At 52.6% G+C, this 15,867-nt stretch overlaps 2 protein-coding genes across 2 annotated transcripts; both read left to right on the top strand.

The window, feature by feature from the left end:
- The first annotated feature begins 1,947 nt into the window (after positions 1 to 1,947).
- RPP25 (ribonuclease P and MRP subunit p25) lies at positions 1,948 to 5,605 on the top strand. Its single transcript, XM_027802883.2, has one exon. The coding sequence runs from the start codon at positions 2,750 to 2,752 to the stop codon at positions 3,464 to 3,466; it is 717 nt and encodes a 238-aa protein (XP_027658684.1). The 5' UTR covers positions 1,948 to 2,749; the 3' UTR covers positions 3,467 to 5,605.
- Positions 5,606 to 7,352: 1,747 nt separating this feature from the next.
- LOC102048594 (cytochrome c oxidase subunit 5A, mitochondrial) lies at positions 7,353 to 15,454 on the top strand. The gene is made up of 5 exons (XM_055716755.1): positions 7,353 to 7,511; positions 11,151 to 11,267; positions 12,362 to 12,483; positions 13,859 to 13,981; positions 15,294 to 15,454. The coding sequence occupies exons 1-4, from the start codon at positions 7,427 to 7,429 to the stop codon at positions 13,970 to 13,972; spliced, it is 438 nt and encodes a 145-aa protein (XP_055572730.1). The 5' UTR covers positions 7,353 to 7,426; the 3' UTR covers positions 13,973 to 13,981; positions 15,294 to 15,454.
- Positions 15,455 to 15,867: the final 413 nt, after the last annotated feature.

Below are 15,867 nucleotides of genomic sequence, written 5' to 3'. Positions count from 1 at the left end.
GACAGGCCAATGAATAGCTTCAGATGGCAATTAGCAATGGAGTTGCTAATAATGAATTTCATTTACATTTTAAGCACTGCAGAGGGAAAGCAAGACCCTGTCATGAATGCCCCCCTGCCGCAGCCTTTGCCTTGGGGGGAGGGCACCCTCCGCAGCCCTCTGAGGGATGCAGAAAGGCTTGGCTGTGATTGCACCTCGTCTGCCTCCATTTCAGAGGCTGCAATAAGCAGAGTTTGTTAAGCAGCAATTAGAGGTGGGGGGTGGGAGAAGCTGCTGCTGCTTCCATCATGCGATGGGTAGGGAAGGCACCCTGATGGCACAAAAAATGGGCCACAGGAGGCAGGAGCTGGTTCTGGGCCAGGAAAGAAGGGTTGGGTGGCTCACCCAGCAGTAGGGACTCATCCGGCTGCAGGCTCGGCACTGAGCAGCACTGGCTCGCCTGGGGCCTTGGTGCCATCAGCCCGCGGTGGCCACGTAACCCTCCTGTGCCAGTGGTGGCTGTTTGAACACCTGAATAGCGACTCGGAGGGATTTCTCAGCTCCCTCGACTGCACACACTCTGCAAATGGTTGCTAAAATCTTTCCTGATTATTTTCCTAGGGTTTTAGCATCTTTTGAAGGCAGCAGTTTCCCTGAGAGGCTTAATCCATCCCTGCCTGCCTGAGGAAGGAGCCAAGCACCTTCTGTAAGGATGCCTCAAGTAGTCATCAAGCAGAAGGGGGGGGAAATGACATTGTTTTGTCCCATATGAGTGAGGGATTCATGGTGGAAGGACAGCAACCAGGCATGCTTGCTACTGCAGAGTGCTGGGTGGGACTTGGGGGGTGCTCAAAGCCTGAATCTGCCACCGGTGCTGGGGGTGAGTCTGGGGTCATGGTGGGCCCTGCCTCAGTTTCCCCCTCTGTGCCAAAGGGGCCTCATGGGGCATTAGCTGGGTTGGAAAAAGATGCTTTCCATCCCTTGGATTTTCCAATGAAGCGGGGCACTGCTCTTAGCTGGAGCATCCCATCCCACACTGGTGCTGTCCTCCCCTCACCTGCAGACCCCCTGGACCCCAGTCTGGTGGCTGGATCAGGGGGTGGCCCATACCTGCCCCCATTTAGGGCAGCAGCACCCACAGAAAGCTGCTGTGGGGACCACAGAGATGTGGGGGTTTGCCCTGTCTGGGAGGGGATGGCCACATCCTGCCTTGCCACAGCCTTCACCTCCATGGGCATCAGATTGATTTATTTATTTATGTATTTTTTCAAGCCTGGCTTGGAGTGAAAACAATCCAGGGGCCTCCAGAGGCCAATAAGATTTGACTGCAAGTCAATACTTGGCATGTCTTTCCACTGTGCAATGATCCCCCAGCCAGCGGGGCGGGAGGCTGGGGGTGCTGGGGCAGGCAGGGGATGAGCAGGTGACAGGGGGAGGCAGAAGGCCGGCCTGGGGCAGGGACATCGCCTCTGCTCGGGGAAGGCATTGGGGGCAGAAAGGGGAGATTTTCTGGCCTGCAATAGGTATCTCCTGGGATGTACTGCCAGTAAATATGATGGTGACCCCACGGCAGGCAGCTCCTTGGTAGGGATGTGGCACAGAGCAAGGGACAGGGGCTGGGACAGCAGCAGGGCTGGGGAGGGAGAAGGAGGAGGGAGAGAAATCACCCATGAAAACTGGGCCTGCCATGGCATCTGCTCCTCAGGGCTTTTGGGATGGAAAGGTTTTCCTGCAGGCAGAGCCAGGGCTGAGGCTGTGGGGTGCCGGGGGAGCAGAGCCCCAGCCCGCTCGGTGCATGCCCCAGCCCCACAGCTGGTCAGCAGGCAGTCGGGCATGGCCACAGTGCCATCTGCCAGGATTTCTCCTGGCTGCTCGTCCCACTAGCTTCTCTGATGGCTAATAAGGGTTGAGCTCAAGCTCCACGGTACTTCCCAAAGTACCACCTGCATCTCCATGCCATCCCCGGGCACAGCGTGGCCAGGACTCCCTACCCCTCTGGGGATGCTGCCGGGTAGAGGGTGCCAGGGAGGCAGGCAGGAGGCAGGCAGGAGGCCAGCTGCCCGCACTCTGCTGACATTCGCAGTTAGCAGTTGGCGTCCTTGAGGGGAGCAAGCGCTGACAGAAGAGACCAGGTTCTCTTTAAGGGGGCAGGACTCCGGGAGCATGATGAAGGCAAGAGTGAGCTTCTCCCTCTGCCTTCCACCTTCCCTTCCCTGCCCGCTGCTTCCCTGCCTTCATGCTCCCGGATGGGGACCCGGGCTCCCTGCCCTCCCCTTTGCCTTTCCCAACTCTGGGTACTGAGCAGGGATGAAGGCAGGAGCTGGGTGCTGGGATGGGAGGCAGAGCGAGGGGAGGAGGAGGGGAGGAAGGGGAGGGAGAGGGGGAGGATCTGCTAATTACACAGAACAGCTCTGGGGGCTGCTGAAGTCCAGAATGAAGCAAAGAGCAGCAGAAGCAAGTGCTGCAGTGGGAGCGGAGCAGCTCAAGCATCACCAGGAGCCAGAGCTGGCTGTCGTCCCTGCTGGGAGCAACCGGGGGCACCCAGGGGACCTTGCAGCCCCTGGGGGACAGACTCCAGCACAGCCACCGACCCACTGCCAGCTCCTCCACAGCTAGCCCCAGGTGAGCAGAGGGGAAAGGGCTGGTGGTCCCAGGGATGCAGCGTTAAACTCAGCCCTCCTGCGGGCTGGGCTGGAGGGCAGTGGAGTCAGGCCTGCCATGGTCCTGGGGGGCTAAGAGCCTGAGCAGTTCCATCGGGAAGAGGTGAAGGATGACTGCTGAAGGAGGGACAGCCAAGCCTGTTACCCAGTCCAGGATGGAGAACTTCCGAAAGGTGAGGACGTCAGAGGAGGAGAGCCCACTGCCCTTCACCGACCTGCCCCCAGACGTGGTGGAGATGAAAGTGAAGGAGGGCAGCAAGATCAGGAACCTGATGAACTTCGCCATGGCCCAGATGGAGCTGAAGGGCAGCCGGCAGATCGTCTTCAGTGGTTGTGGCAGGGCGGTCACCAAGACCATCACCTGCGTGGAGATCATGAAACGGAAGCTGGGAGGTCTTCACCAGGTCACCAAGGTACGCTACAAAACCTTGCTGGAGGTCTGGGAGAACCAGGACCCACTGCCTGGTGGCCCAGCGCAGAACCTGACTGTCCACAAGAATGTCCCCTCCATCTGCATCCTGCTCTCCCGAGACCCCCTGGATCCCAACCAGACAGGCTACCAGCCCCCGGAGCCCTGGCACGGGCTGGGGACAGAGCTCGGCAAGGCAGGAGATGACACGTCGAGCTCCTCCACCAAGGGGCTGAAGCGGCCCCTGCCACCTCCCTGTGAGGAGCTGCTGACCAAGAAGTTGCAGGTACAGGTACCTGACAGCCCGAGGGGCTCGGGACCACCGACCTCCAGCCAGACCACCACCACTGACCCCACCACCTCCCACCCCGACCAGCTGTATGCCAGCTATATGTGCAGGAGTATGCCCTCTATATAGGCAGGCGATTGTATGCTGGAGGAACTCCGGGTTATTTTTTTTTAGCTGCTTTGCTGTGGATAAAGGCAGTGGGAAGCCTGTGTCATGCTTGCTCCGGGGTCACCAGTGTGCTGCAGCCCCCCCGCAGCGTGTCCCCACTCGCTGCTACTGCTCCAGCTGAGCCCCGTGCATGGGGGCTTGCTGCTGGGGGGGGTGTACCTTGTGTACTTGGGGTGAGGGTTAAAGGGTTAAACCTAACCAGCTCTTGGTTATGGACTGAAGCAGGGGAGAATGTGTCGGGGCAAGCTGCTGACCCCAAATTTGGCCACCCAGAGGCAATGCCACCACCAGCCACCTTTCTGCAGTCACTCCAGGGAGCCAGAGCACCCGCTGCCGTTCACCGAACGGTGCCGGACCAGGGAACGTGGCTGCACATCGTCGCTCCCCATTGTGATTTACCAGCCATCAGGAGAGATGGTTTTGCCCCAAGCCTGTTGGAGTAATACCTTCATTATCAAAACTGCTGCAATTACGCCTGGCAAGGAGCTGTCAGGTTTATTAATGCCGGGCTCAGTGCCCCGCAGCACCATGATTCATCCCCGATAAAACACACAAACAAGCAGACGGGTTGCTCCCTCCCTGTGCCCACGGAGCCAAGCACTGCGCTGCCTGTCTGTGGGACAGCAGAAGAAAATAAAACAACCCTTCTTCTTCTTCTTCCCGCATCAGATATTCTGGTCTTTGCTCTCCTGGAGGTGTTTGTAGTCTGGAGCTGGGGTGAAGCCCTGACATCACGAGCTGGGGGCAGTGGGAGTGTTAGGTGGGTTGTTGTCGTGGCTGGATGTGGTGCTCGGCGCAGGTTGTGGGCTCGGCTGCAGAGCCCTTGCCGCGGGCTGGCTCCCTGGGAAAGCCCTTTGGAACAAAATCCCTGCTTCTTCCAGGGGGTAAGGGGAAATGAACAGAAAATAAAAGCTCTTTAGAAATAGTTGAAATAAGTCTATGGGAAAATGGGGGGATCACCTTGGCTGCCGACCACGGCACAGATCACAGTGAGGGCTGCTACTGATCCAGGACAAGGGATCCCAGCCAAATCCCGTCCCTTTCTGGAATGGGACCAGGATGGGGGTCTCCTATGTGCCCTGGCAGCAGCCTGGCCCCCACTGGCATGGCAGAGCCTGGCAAAGCCCCTGTGTCAGCCCCTCAGGCCAGCACAGCAGGGACCAGGGTGATGTGGGGAGGGCAGGGGATGGGTTATGGGAGGCTGAGCAAGCCCCAATCCACTTGGTTCCCCTCGATCCAGCCCAGGCAGCCCCCAGGGGCACCGTGGGATGAATTAAATTGGTATTAATAAGCATTTGCTTCCCAAAAGCCAGCCGGGAGGGATGCTCTGGCTGCAGCCGCGTTATCTCCCCACCTCGCTCCCGCTCTCCGCAACGACAAGCGTCCCCTCTTTTGTCAAGGGCTTGCTTGGCAAGTGCTTTGCTTGGCTGGGAGCAGGAATGAAAGGAGACCGGGGAACGACGAGGAGGAGGAAGCAGGGGTCTGTTTTGTTTGGTGATGACCTTGTTATCTCCCTCAGCAGGCAGCTGTTCCTCCGGGCCAGAGGCTTGCCCTTATCTGTCCTGCTGCAGATTGATTCACTTCACTTATCTGCCACTATGTAGTTGAATATTAATTTTCCATTGTAATTTTTAAATTATTTTTTTGGTGGTTTGGGGCTGAGAAAGCTTTGGGCTCTGTCCCATCCAGTGACCGCTCTTCCCCAGTCTCCTCTCACCAGTGCAGCCACCATTCTGGTTCAACCCTCTGCCCTACACGCGAGCCAGAGCACCAGGTACAGGCTCTTAGCCCATATGTGCTAAAAATCATGCTAATACATAAACCCCTCTGTAAATGCTCTGATCGAAGCCTAAAGACTGTCACAGCCACACAGCCGAGAACTAACAGTCCTTCACCTCCACAACCCTGCCCCACTGCTGCTGTCTGACATTGCTCCCAGCAAGGAGAGAAAAAAACCCAAATCACTCATTTCTCATTATTCCATTAATGCGCAAAATTATTTTTAATTGATTCTATATGCAGGCAGTTTCCAATCTTGGAGGCAACAGGAGCCTGGGGATTTTGTACTCCTTGCTTTGCTAGCTGTGGACCAAGTATTTCCTGCATGAGAAAATGGTTAAAAAATAAAAAGACTGTAACCAAAAATACAAAGCATTTAAAATAGCATGATGACATCTGGCTCCACAGGGTCCTAAGGAGATGGGGCGAGCAAAATTGTCACAATGATCTTGTGCTGCACTGCTGAGGCACAACCCCAGGAGCCTGCAAAAAACAGTTTTCAGGATGCTGTTGCAAGCCCAGCAGTGCCCGGTGCAGCGGTGCCCTGCGTGGTGGTGCCCTGTGCGGCGATGCCCGGTGCAGCGGTGCCCTGCACGGCGATGCCCTGCGTGGTGGTACCCGGTGCAGCGGTGCCCTGCGCGGCAGTGCCCGGTGTGGCAGTGCCCTGCGCGGCGGTGCCCTGCGTAGTGGTGCCCTGTGCAGCGGTGCCCTGCGTGGCAGTGCCCTGCATGGTGGTGCCCTGTGCAGCGGTGCCCTGCGTGGCAGTGCCCGGTGTGGCAGTGCCCTGCACGGCGGTGCCCTACGTGGTGGTGCCCTGCGTGGCAGTGCCCTGCGTAGTGGTGCCCTGCGCGGCAGTGCCCTGCACGGTGGTGCCCGGTGTGGCAGTGGCCTGCGCTGCAGTGCCCTGCGCGGCGATGCCCGGTGCAGCGGTGCCCTGCACGGCGATGCCCTGCGTGGTGGTACCCGGTGCAGCGGTGCCCTGCGCGGCAGTGCCCAGTGTGGCGGTGCCCTGCACAGCGGTGCCCTGTGTGGTGGTGCCCTGCATGGCGGTGCCCTGCGCGGTGGTGCCCTGCGCGGCGGTGCCCGGTGCGGCAGCCCAGGCTGTGGCTGGGCCAGCCCTCTCCTCCTGCCAGCACGTGGCACAGCAGCGGCCGAGGGCAGCACGCTGCAGCCGGGGCCGTGAGGTTTGGGCACAAGGATGCAATGGAGGCTGTCTTCCCAGGTGCCAGGCCTGGCCCTGGGGCAGAGCCACAGCAAGCCTTGGAGAGCTGCGGGATGCTGCAGCCAAAGCCGGGCTGGGCCCCCCATTTTCCCCTCACGGGAAGGAGCCGGGTGCTGTTCCCTCACAGGAGCTGGCAGCACACAGCCATGGCGGGCAGGGCCAGGGAAGGGCCTCCCTCGCCTCCCCAAGCCATGCTCCACCACCTTGGCTAACAGGGCTGCCAGGCCACACACGGGCAATGGCAGCCATGTCACCAAGATCAGGAATAAGAAACCCCTGAACACTAATGCAGCATGAAGAAGTGGGTATTCTTTTATCACACAGCTGGATGCATGGGGGACTCACTCCACCTAACATGCATGCTGTATCGTTCATTCAAGCAGAATTATATAGCCTACGCTTATGTTTATGCATCACATTTCTTGGGAAAGTCCTATTCAGTAGGCAGCACTAGATTGATTAAACGTCAAACACGCTTCTTCTGGGCGTTTTAGAGTCTTTTAAAGGGTCCCAGATAGTCGACCCTACAGCTACAGCTGACTGACCACCGAACCTCCATGTACTTCCCTCACAGGGAGAGTTTAATTACTCACCCACACAACGGCCGCCTCAGCGACCACAAGCTTTAGATGACTTTCCCTCTGAGCACAAAATAACACCACTAAGACCGGCTAGCAATCGCCCCGTAGCGATCCCCCCGAGGCGCCCAGCGCGGCCACTCAGCCGGGCGGCGGGCCCGCCGCCTCAGGGCGGCTGAGGGCGGCACACACACAAAATGGCGGCCGGCCCCGCCCCGCGCCCCGCCCGCCTCCCGCCCCGGCGCGGCGTGTCCCTGCGGCGCCGCCGTACCTTCCTCGCGCTGCCGGTGCCAGGAGCGAGCGGCGCGCGCCCCCGCTGCCCGGTGCTGCCTCCCCGCCGCCATGCTGCCCGCCGCCGCCGCGCTCCTCCGCCGCTGCGCTGTCTCCGGCCTCCGCGCAGCCGTCCGCCGGCCCGCCGGCCCCGCAGGTGAGCGGCCGCCCGCGTCTTTCCTCCCGCCTGCCACGACCCCAGCCCGGTTTGGCTCGGCCCGGCCCTGAGGGGTCCGGCCCCGGTGGGCGGGAGGCGGCGGGGCCCGGCCCGGCTGGCGCCGTGTCCTTGCGATGACCCGGCGGCGTCACTCGAGGGCAGGCCGCCCCTGCGGCCTAGTGCGCGGGCCGGGCCGCGGCCCCGCTCCCGCCGCCCCCGCTACCCCCCCCGCCGTCCCCGGCCCCGCCGGTTCCTGCGGGGCGCTGGGCCCCTTCCCGGGGGCGGCGGCGGGGCGGGCGGCGGCGCTGTCCCCGGGTCGCCCGCCAAGGTGACATTGACGGAGGTCGGCGGTGACCTGCGCAGCCCGGCCCCGGGGGGCACCGGGGCGGCCCTGCCCCAGCCCGCCCCCCCATTAACCCCCCAGTTTATCGGAACGGGAGGGAGAGCAGCCGCAGGCAGCGCGGTGCCTGCCTGGAAGCAGAGCGAAAGCACCCGGGCTGCAGGGCCTGTTGTCCCAATTAAAAGCTAATTAGCAGGCACCCATCAGGGTGACAGCATTGGGAGGCCTGTGCATGCCTCTCCTGCAGCACCGCTGAGTCAAATACTTGCAACGGCGAGCATACGGCTGCGATTTTTAAAAAACGGGAAGAAATCAGTTGTGGTCATTCTGTCTGCACGCTAGGACTTCTTTCATACTTCTCCCCCCCCCCCCCCCCCCCCATTTTCCTTTTATATCCATTAAAATTCTTTGCCCGCAGTTCCTTTGCGCTCCTGCTGAATGCTGGCTGCTCTCCGTCCGCGCGGGCTCGTGTTCTTCTTCTCCAAGGTCTTGTCTTACAAACGCCTCGCTTAACACTTCTGACCCTCCTCGCCTTTGCTCCTGGCCCCGGCGGTTTATGTTTCGGCAGATCTGACACGCTGGGGCCACCTCACGTGCCTGTGGCTTTAGGTTTACATTAAATAATGCTGCAAAATGTTCTGCCTGTAATGTGTTTGCACTCCTGGGCTTCTCACTGCCCATCTTTTTTCTGTAAATTAATGCTCCTCTTGATGTTTGTTTTTCTTCTGTGCTCATTAACAGGGAAAGCTGACAAATTCTGACGCTCCAGGAAGATTTAACACCCCTTTGCATAATGTTAGGTGACTTTAGCCTCCTGGCTTCTCGAAGTTTGTTGAGTTCTCTTGAAAACGCGCCTCTGCAAACATACTTGCCCTTTGCTTCTTCCGTGAGTTGGGAATCTTCACACGGCTGGGTTGGTGTGGTTCAGCTGTCATATATGCAGCGTGTGTGTGACAGTGACCTTGAGGGACCCCACTGAAAGGCAAGGCACCAGGCTCACTCCTGCAGCCCCTCTGCTTTGCCAGAGAGGCTCGCAGAGCCTGCTCTCCGATACATAAATGTTCTAGGATGGAAGACAAAGGGTTTGAAAGAAACATAGCAGCAATTGAAAAATGCATCCTGGAAATCCAGAGTTCAGATTCTTGTGGTCTTTTTTATTTTTCTTCAGGATCCTTTTAGTTTTAACTGAGTCAGTCCTTTAAGACTAAAGGGAAGGGTTTTGTTGAGCACTCAATGGAAAAAGACTTTACTTTATCAACATAGAGATGGCATTTGAGAGCTTCAAACTAGGTCTTTCTCAAACTGAAACCTGCTATTTCTCTTTTTCTCTGTGATTAAGAAAAAAAGTATTTTCCCCCAAATGGGCCAGCATCTGAGGGCCTTTCAGCAGCGTCTGCTCGCTCCCTGCCTGGGTGCAGGAGCATTTAAAGGGGAGTGCTCTTGCTCTGCTATCAGCTGTGCACGTGATTTATTGGAGAAAGCGGGGTCAAAGGTGGGTTTTGGAGCTGGGGAGAGGATGGGGAATCTCCCTATAGAACAGCAAAAGAGCATTATGATTCTGACTTGGCCTGTTGTTTACTTTTCCCTTACGTAGATAAATGAAGATATTTTCATGTTTTGGGAGGGATTGCATAAACCAGAATTGCAGCTGAAATGCTGGACCATGTTAAATTTTATTAAAAATCTGGATTGCGTTCTGATTGGGCTGACAGCTAATGAGACTGAGGATACTCCTTGAAACCGCTGTGGATTGCTCCACTGTATTTTATGTAGAATTAGGATGCTGGTTCGCAGTATGCTGTTTGCTGTGATCTTCAAAGTAGAAAAGTCTATCTGGGAAAGATGAAAATGCAACCCAGTTTGGGGATTTCTTCCTTTATTTAAAGCTTTGTAATGGGTCAGTATGAGCAGTTCATGCTAGGTGAAGTAGGAAAAAGTAACTAGCTATATCTGACTTCCTCTGAAGCGGAGCTTCAGACTGGCAAGGTCATATCTGGTGTACGACCTCTCTGCAAATATGAGTGGAGTGAAATTGCCATCAGGGAGAGGAGGTGGTCTCTTGCCAGGCTTGTGTTCTGCTGGTAAGGCAGCTTGCAGAGCGCTCGGACTTTGCAGGGAGGACCCAGCACAGCTCTGATGTGAGTGGGGCTGGCTGTGCCCTAGGTTTTAGTTCCTTTTGAAAAACTGTTCCAACCTTTGTGGGTTGAAAAAGACAAGACACGCAAATGAAAAAAAACAATTTGTGATAAAAGAGTAGTGTTGAGGGAAGAAATGAGTTCAGAATCATACCAGCCTTATTTGTCCGTTGGAGTACAATCGACTTCTCTGCTTTATTAATTATCAAATACTAATGCAATTACAACCTTGAATCCAGGAGTTTTATCTTGGATAGGTGCAGAGACAGCAGGTTTTTTTTTTATTATTATTTTTTTTCTCCTTCAACCCTTCAGTAGCCTGTTGGAAGAAATAGCTCTCATCCCTTTGCTTTTGAGAGCCTTTATAGTTGAGCTCATGTCATTTTGCACAGATTCCTAAAACCACTTTAAAATGGGCCTTCATCAGCTCTGAACTTGTGCTGGAATCAAAGACCTGCAGCTCATTGCTATTGAGTCATCCATCAAAGTCAGTCTGTTGGTTGGGAAATCTGCTTTTCCTGGATTACAAAATCGGTTATGGAGCAATTTCAGGAGTAGGAAGTTACTCCAGAAGAAACCGGAATATTCATCTGAAGTGGATGGGTATACTAATAGGGTATAGGGTTTTATTTCTGGCAGGAATGCTACTGCAAAACTGATTCACCCAGCTAAACTCGCTGCATGGACAAGTCTTGTGGTTTTGAGAAGGATTGAATGTGGGGAACAGAACGATTGTGCTGCTTCAGTGTCTTGTTGATGAAGCATGTGTATGTTACATTTTTCTGACTTGCTTGGCTCTGGGGAGATGGAAAATTCTTGTATGTTATAGAAACTGGGATCCCAGAAAAATTCTCTTAAGGACTGGTTTCACAGAATTGTTTTTCTCTTGCATTTCCCCCTGTCATTAAGTAATCCTGTTCTGACCAAAGGGTCTGGGAACACTTCAGAAGTCTGATGTAGTACAGAAAATACCCACTTTGACACAAAAAACCCAACCGATACTTAATAAGCTGTATTCATCCAGTGCTTATCCAGGCTGAGGTCTCATCCAGACTGACTGTAGTGAGTGAAATATGTATTTTATGGCTTTTGGTCTCTTGGTCAGGACTAAAAATGCAGTTATTTCTGTTTGTTCAAAGTCTCTTCGGTTCTTTTTGCGTTCAGCTGTACTGCATGCCCGCTGCTACTCTCATGGGTCACAAGAATCAGATGAAGAATTCGATGCTCGCTGGGTGACGTATTTCAACAAGCCAGATATTGATGCCTGGGAGCTCAGGAAAGGTATGTTGAGTGAAAAGGGGGCAGTAACACGGAGTAAATATAACTGGTTTGTAATAGTTTCGTGACCAGAAATAACAACTTATTTTTACTTTGCTGTTGGAGACCAGAAATAGTGAAAACTGGGAGTTCGGTGTAGGAGAGCAATCCTGTAAATACTCAGCTGGGGCAAGGCACTGTGTGAGCCTTATTTGTTCTGAGTTATCTGGCTGCTCTGCATGTGCTTGTGGTTGGCATGCTGCCGTCTGCTCAGCTCTGAGCCTGGTGCTGCAGGTGATGGCACCTCACCAACCAAACAAGCAGGTCAGAAGGAACCACAGCACACACAGTGAGGGAGAGCAGGGGTATAAGACAGTGGGAGTCCAGGCTTTGCAAGTTTTAGTAGCCCAGAACATGCATTTTAACACCTGGGTGGGAGGGAGAGAAATGTTTGGTCTGAGGAAAGTGTATTCGAGTTCAGCTGTTGCTTGGTGTGTAACCACACACATTTTTCTTTGGTCTTTGACTTACTGGCTTGGCCATAACACGCTGTAGGCTGTTTGCCTGGTTGTCTCCAGTTGTTATTTGCTGTGGAGTTGCCAGGTCCCATTAAAATACCCCAACTGGGGCCTAAAAATGTGTTTGGCAGCCAGAGGGATCATTCCAGCATCACCTGGATGACAAGGTGTTGGGCTCTTCCCTTGGAAAGGAGAGGGAGGGAATAGAAAGCAGCTCAAGTTCCAGTTGCGTTAACACCTGTAGGAATGAAGTAATTTGGGTTTATTAAAGATTTCATAGCTGATGTGCTGTGGTGCAGACACTTGACTCCTGTTGGGAGATTGGATAGAACTGGCCCACTGGGATTTCATTGAATCTACTTAAAATCTACATCAGTGAGCAAAAGTGAGAGGGAGGAAAGCAAAAGAAAATCCTTGGGGGGGGGGGGATGTGTGTGTCCCCAAAATAGCAGTGAAAGTTGCGATCAGCTTCTAGTAGGGACTGGTGTTCTGGTAGTACTTTATTCTTTTACGAGAGAGCAAAGTAATGCTTGGCAGGTTTCTTTTGGTAGCGTGATGAGCTGATGCCAGTTTCCTTTTGACATTTCCTTATATTTACAGGCATAAACACACTTGTGGGTTATGACCTGGTTCCGGAACCAAAAATCATCGATGCAGCTCTGAGGGCATGCAGACGGTTAAATGACTTTGCCAGTGCCGTCCGCATTTTAGAAGTTGTAAAGGTGAGTGGAATGGCAGCCTAGGGTGTAACTGCTGTGTTCGCACTGCCGAGAGCCCAGCAGCAGAAGAGTTTTTCTTGGCTTACTCTTAGTGGTGCAAAGGGAAACCACTGTTTCCTGCTGCCAGAATCAATAGCTTTGTTACGAGCATGTGCTCAGTGACTTGAAATAATTATTTTGAGGTCAGAGTACTCAACAGCACAGCTTCAAGTAAAGCATTCTTACGTTCATGTTTTCCTTTCTTGATGCTGACTCTGGTGGGAAAGTCTTTAAGGATTTTTCTTTTTTTTTTTTAATAAGCATTACTAGAAATATCTCAAATGAAGGCACCTTACTGGCTTCTTAAAAGGTATGAATACTGAGCTGGCTGGGAGTAGTAACTCAGGAAGCAGCATAGGCTTGAAAAATAACATAAACTAGCACCTTGAAACCTGAGTCCAGCCTTCATTTAACAGGGAGTTAAAGGGGGTGGGGATGGAGGCCGGCGTTCTATTTCAGTTGTAGAAGCCAGCTGTGCTCTTCCAACTGGTTTTTGCCACAAGTGAGGACTGGTGTGGAGGTCTTTGCTGCTAGCTGTCAAATACACACTTCAAACTTTACTCCACAATCAGTTGCTTCCCAGTTTGCCACTTCTGCTTTCTGTATTCTTCTGTAATAGTGGAAGTTTTTTAATGGTTTTAGAGACATAAGACCAATGGAAGAACCTTCATATGTTTTTCTTAACTCTCTTATTTTTTTCTCCTGTCTTTTGTCCCCACCATCTAGGGGACAACTCAGTTTATCAGAACCTGGAGACAGGTATATGCTCTTTGTGGAGCTCCACGTAAATATTACTCAAGGAGTGATGTTTTTCCTCTGATTTCCGAGCAAGTTAAATTTTCTCCCAGCTCTGCCCAAAAGCTGATTTTATTTTTCCCATTTTACTGATTGGATATCATTTTCATTCTGTTTCCTAAGGTGTAAGTGGTATTTGGGATGGTTTGCAAAGCATCTCCTGTTGAAGGAGCTTGAGCCTGGCTCCGCTTTGAGTTTTGTGTGGTCTGGCACAAGTCACGGGTCACATCAGCGTGATGTCAAATGAGGGAAAGGTGTCAGGTGTTAAGAATAATCTGCAAATCCCCTGAAGGGGAGCTCAGTATTATTCTGGGGTGCTCTGCAGCCACAGTCAATGGTAGGAGGACTTTCCAGTGTAGCTGTATACAGGTCTTGTTTACTTGACATGCAGGTGGAGCTGGGCCATGCTCTCCTGTCCTGCAGGAGCTACTTTCATGAGCAGTTGGTGGATCAGGCCATAGACACATTTGTGAACACGTCTTGATTGCAAACCTGACCTTAACAACAGCTTGCTGTCGAAATAACACGGTTCCTTTTTATTTAGGACAAGGCAGGACCTCACAAGGAAATCTATCCTTACGTTATCCAGGAACTTAGACCAACTTTGAGTGAACTGGGAATCTCCACTCCAGAGGAACTGGGCCTGGACAAAGCATAGACCTTATTGGTAAGGGATGTCCTTGCTTCTGAGACTCTTGCATGGGACTCCTGTACCCTAAAACTCTCCTGCCAGAGTCCTCTTCCTTGCCTTCATGGGTCTGTGAAAGGCTGTGAATTTCAAGATTGTAATGTGGTTCTTCAAGTATCTCATGTCACTGCAGGTCTCCTTGGAAAGGCACTAACCCTTTTCAAAGAAGGCTTAAAAAAAGAACAGTGCAGTTGCTTGAGAAGGGGTAGGGTGGTTGGCAACCTCCCAGAAATTTCTAGATAGCAGTTGCCAAGACAATGGGTATTGCAGCACTTTGTTGGCAGCGTGTTGTTGACCTTTGCTCCTTGTCACCTTGTCCGCAGAAGCATTTTTAGCAAACGGCAGGATCATTTCCACTGGAAATGCACAAACTTTCATTTTATTGTCACAGTCTAGCCAATTTAGAAAACTGGGAGATACTAATTACTAGGTTATGCTAGAAAATAGGCCCCACTAATGGTAGTCATCCAGCAACACTGAAGTTTCTTCATGTTACACTTAAAATAGCATCTTTTAGTGTAATTAAACGTTACATTAAAGGGTGCTTTGCTTACAGAATAAACACATCAGCTGTAGTGTAGCCAGAGCTTAGCTGACCTGTGTGCAGAATATCCTTTAGCCTCAATTGATAATTCAGGAGCAGGGCATGTAATATTTCATGCTGATTCCAGCAGCCTCAGGTCTTAGAAAGCCACTGGTTTTACTGGTTTTTTACAGCTGAACTTCTGAATGCTTTCTAAACTTGAAAACAACTGTAACTAAGACATGTAGATCTCAGTCATAAGTACCAGCCTCTTATGTGAGCTGCAGCATATGAAGGTGTTGTTACTAAACAGCGATTTCTCTGATAAATGAGGATCTCTCATTAAGTATAGGCAAGGCTGAATGTACTTGAACCCCAGACTAAAATTAAGCCCTACATAAAAATCCTCATGGAAGTGAAGTTAGGTAAGGCAGTCTAACATTCTTCAGGAGATGGCCCATGTCATATTCTTTTTTTTTTTTTTATACTCAGAATAGAGGTGTGGGGGGTCAGATGGCAAATAGTACTTAATTCTCGATCGTTTAAGTCCCTACCCTCCCCCTTGCCCTGGGATATGATGTCTTGGTGCAAGGGAACGGTGAGGCAGCTGTGCTGGGAATGCCTCTTGGGGGCTGAGTGTGATTAAACGGGTCTTTGAGCTTAAAAGCAAGCAGTGGAGTAACTGATCTGAGACCCCATGGAAACTCTGTGAAGATACTGGGCTGCTGCTTTAACGTTTTTTCTGTTCTTTATTCTTTTCTGTTCCAGGTGCATTACTCGAGCATTTTACCAGTGCTTACCTGATTGTACACAGTTGCCTGGAGACACAAATGTTAACGTATTACCTTATTTGAAATAACTTCCTTTATTGAGTCACAATGTATGTGATGTGAAGTTGGACCTAATAAAGGAAAAACTGGTTTGACTGATGTGGTAGTGGTGGCTTGTGTGATTATTTTTTTGCTTTTATGGGGAAAAGGAAGAAACAATGTGCTTTCCCAAGAGAGTAGGCGGCTATAAATCCTGGCATGGGGTGGCTTTGCCCAAGCTCCTGGCTCCACCTTTGGGAAGAGAAAGGACCTGGAGGGCATGGTGACCCTCTGGTACACACCCCTTTGGGGAGGAGGACACCAACAAGTACTTGCAAAGCTCCCCCTGCCCTTGAGCAACAATTTCCCTGTGACAAAGTTGGGGCTTAAGAAGCCTCCAAGGTGGGTGGGAGGCTCCTGCAAGGGGTGGGCTTTTGCTGGTGTCCAGTGGGGCTGGTGATCTGTTCCAGAATAGACGTTGCTCTGAAGACCCTGTTTACCACCTCTGTTCTGGTGCAGGCAGGGGTTTGGCA

This window comes from Falco cherrug, chromosome 7, assembly GCF_023634085.1.
Source record: "Falco cherrug isolate bFalChe1 chromosome 7, bFalChe1.pri, whole genome shotgun sequence".
NCBI lineage: Eukaryota > Metazoa > Chordata > Aves > Falconiformes > Falconidae > Falco > Falco cherrug.
This window is presented reverse-complemented; position numbering and strand designations above follow the sequence as displayed.

Coding starts and splice junctions, on each gene's coding strand:
- RPP25 (XM_027802883.2), top strand. CDS start 2,750: ATGACTGCTGAAGGAGGGACAGCCAAGCCTGTTACCCAGTCCAGGATG.
- LOC102048594 (XM_055716755.1), top strand. CDS start 7,427: ATGCTGCCCGCCGCCGCCGCGCTCCTCCGCCGCTGCGCTGTCTCCGGC. Junction 7,512..11,150: donor CCGGCCCGCCGGCCCCGCAG/GTGAGCGGCCGC, acceptor TTTTGCGTTCAG/CTGTACTGCATGCCCGCTGC. Junction 12,484..13,858: donor GCATTTTAGAAGTTGTAAAG/GTGAGTGGAATG, acceptor CTTTTTATTTAG/GACAAGGCAGGACCTCACAA.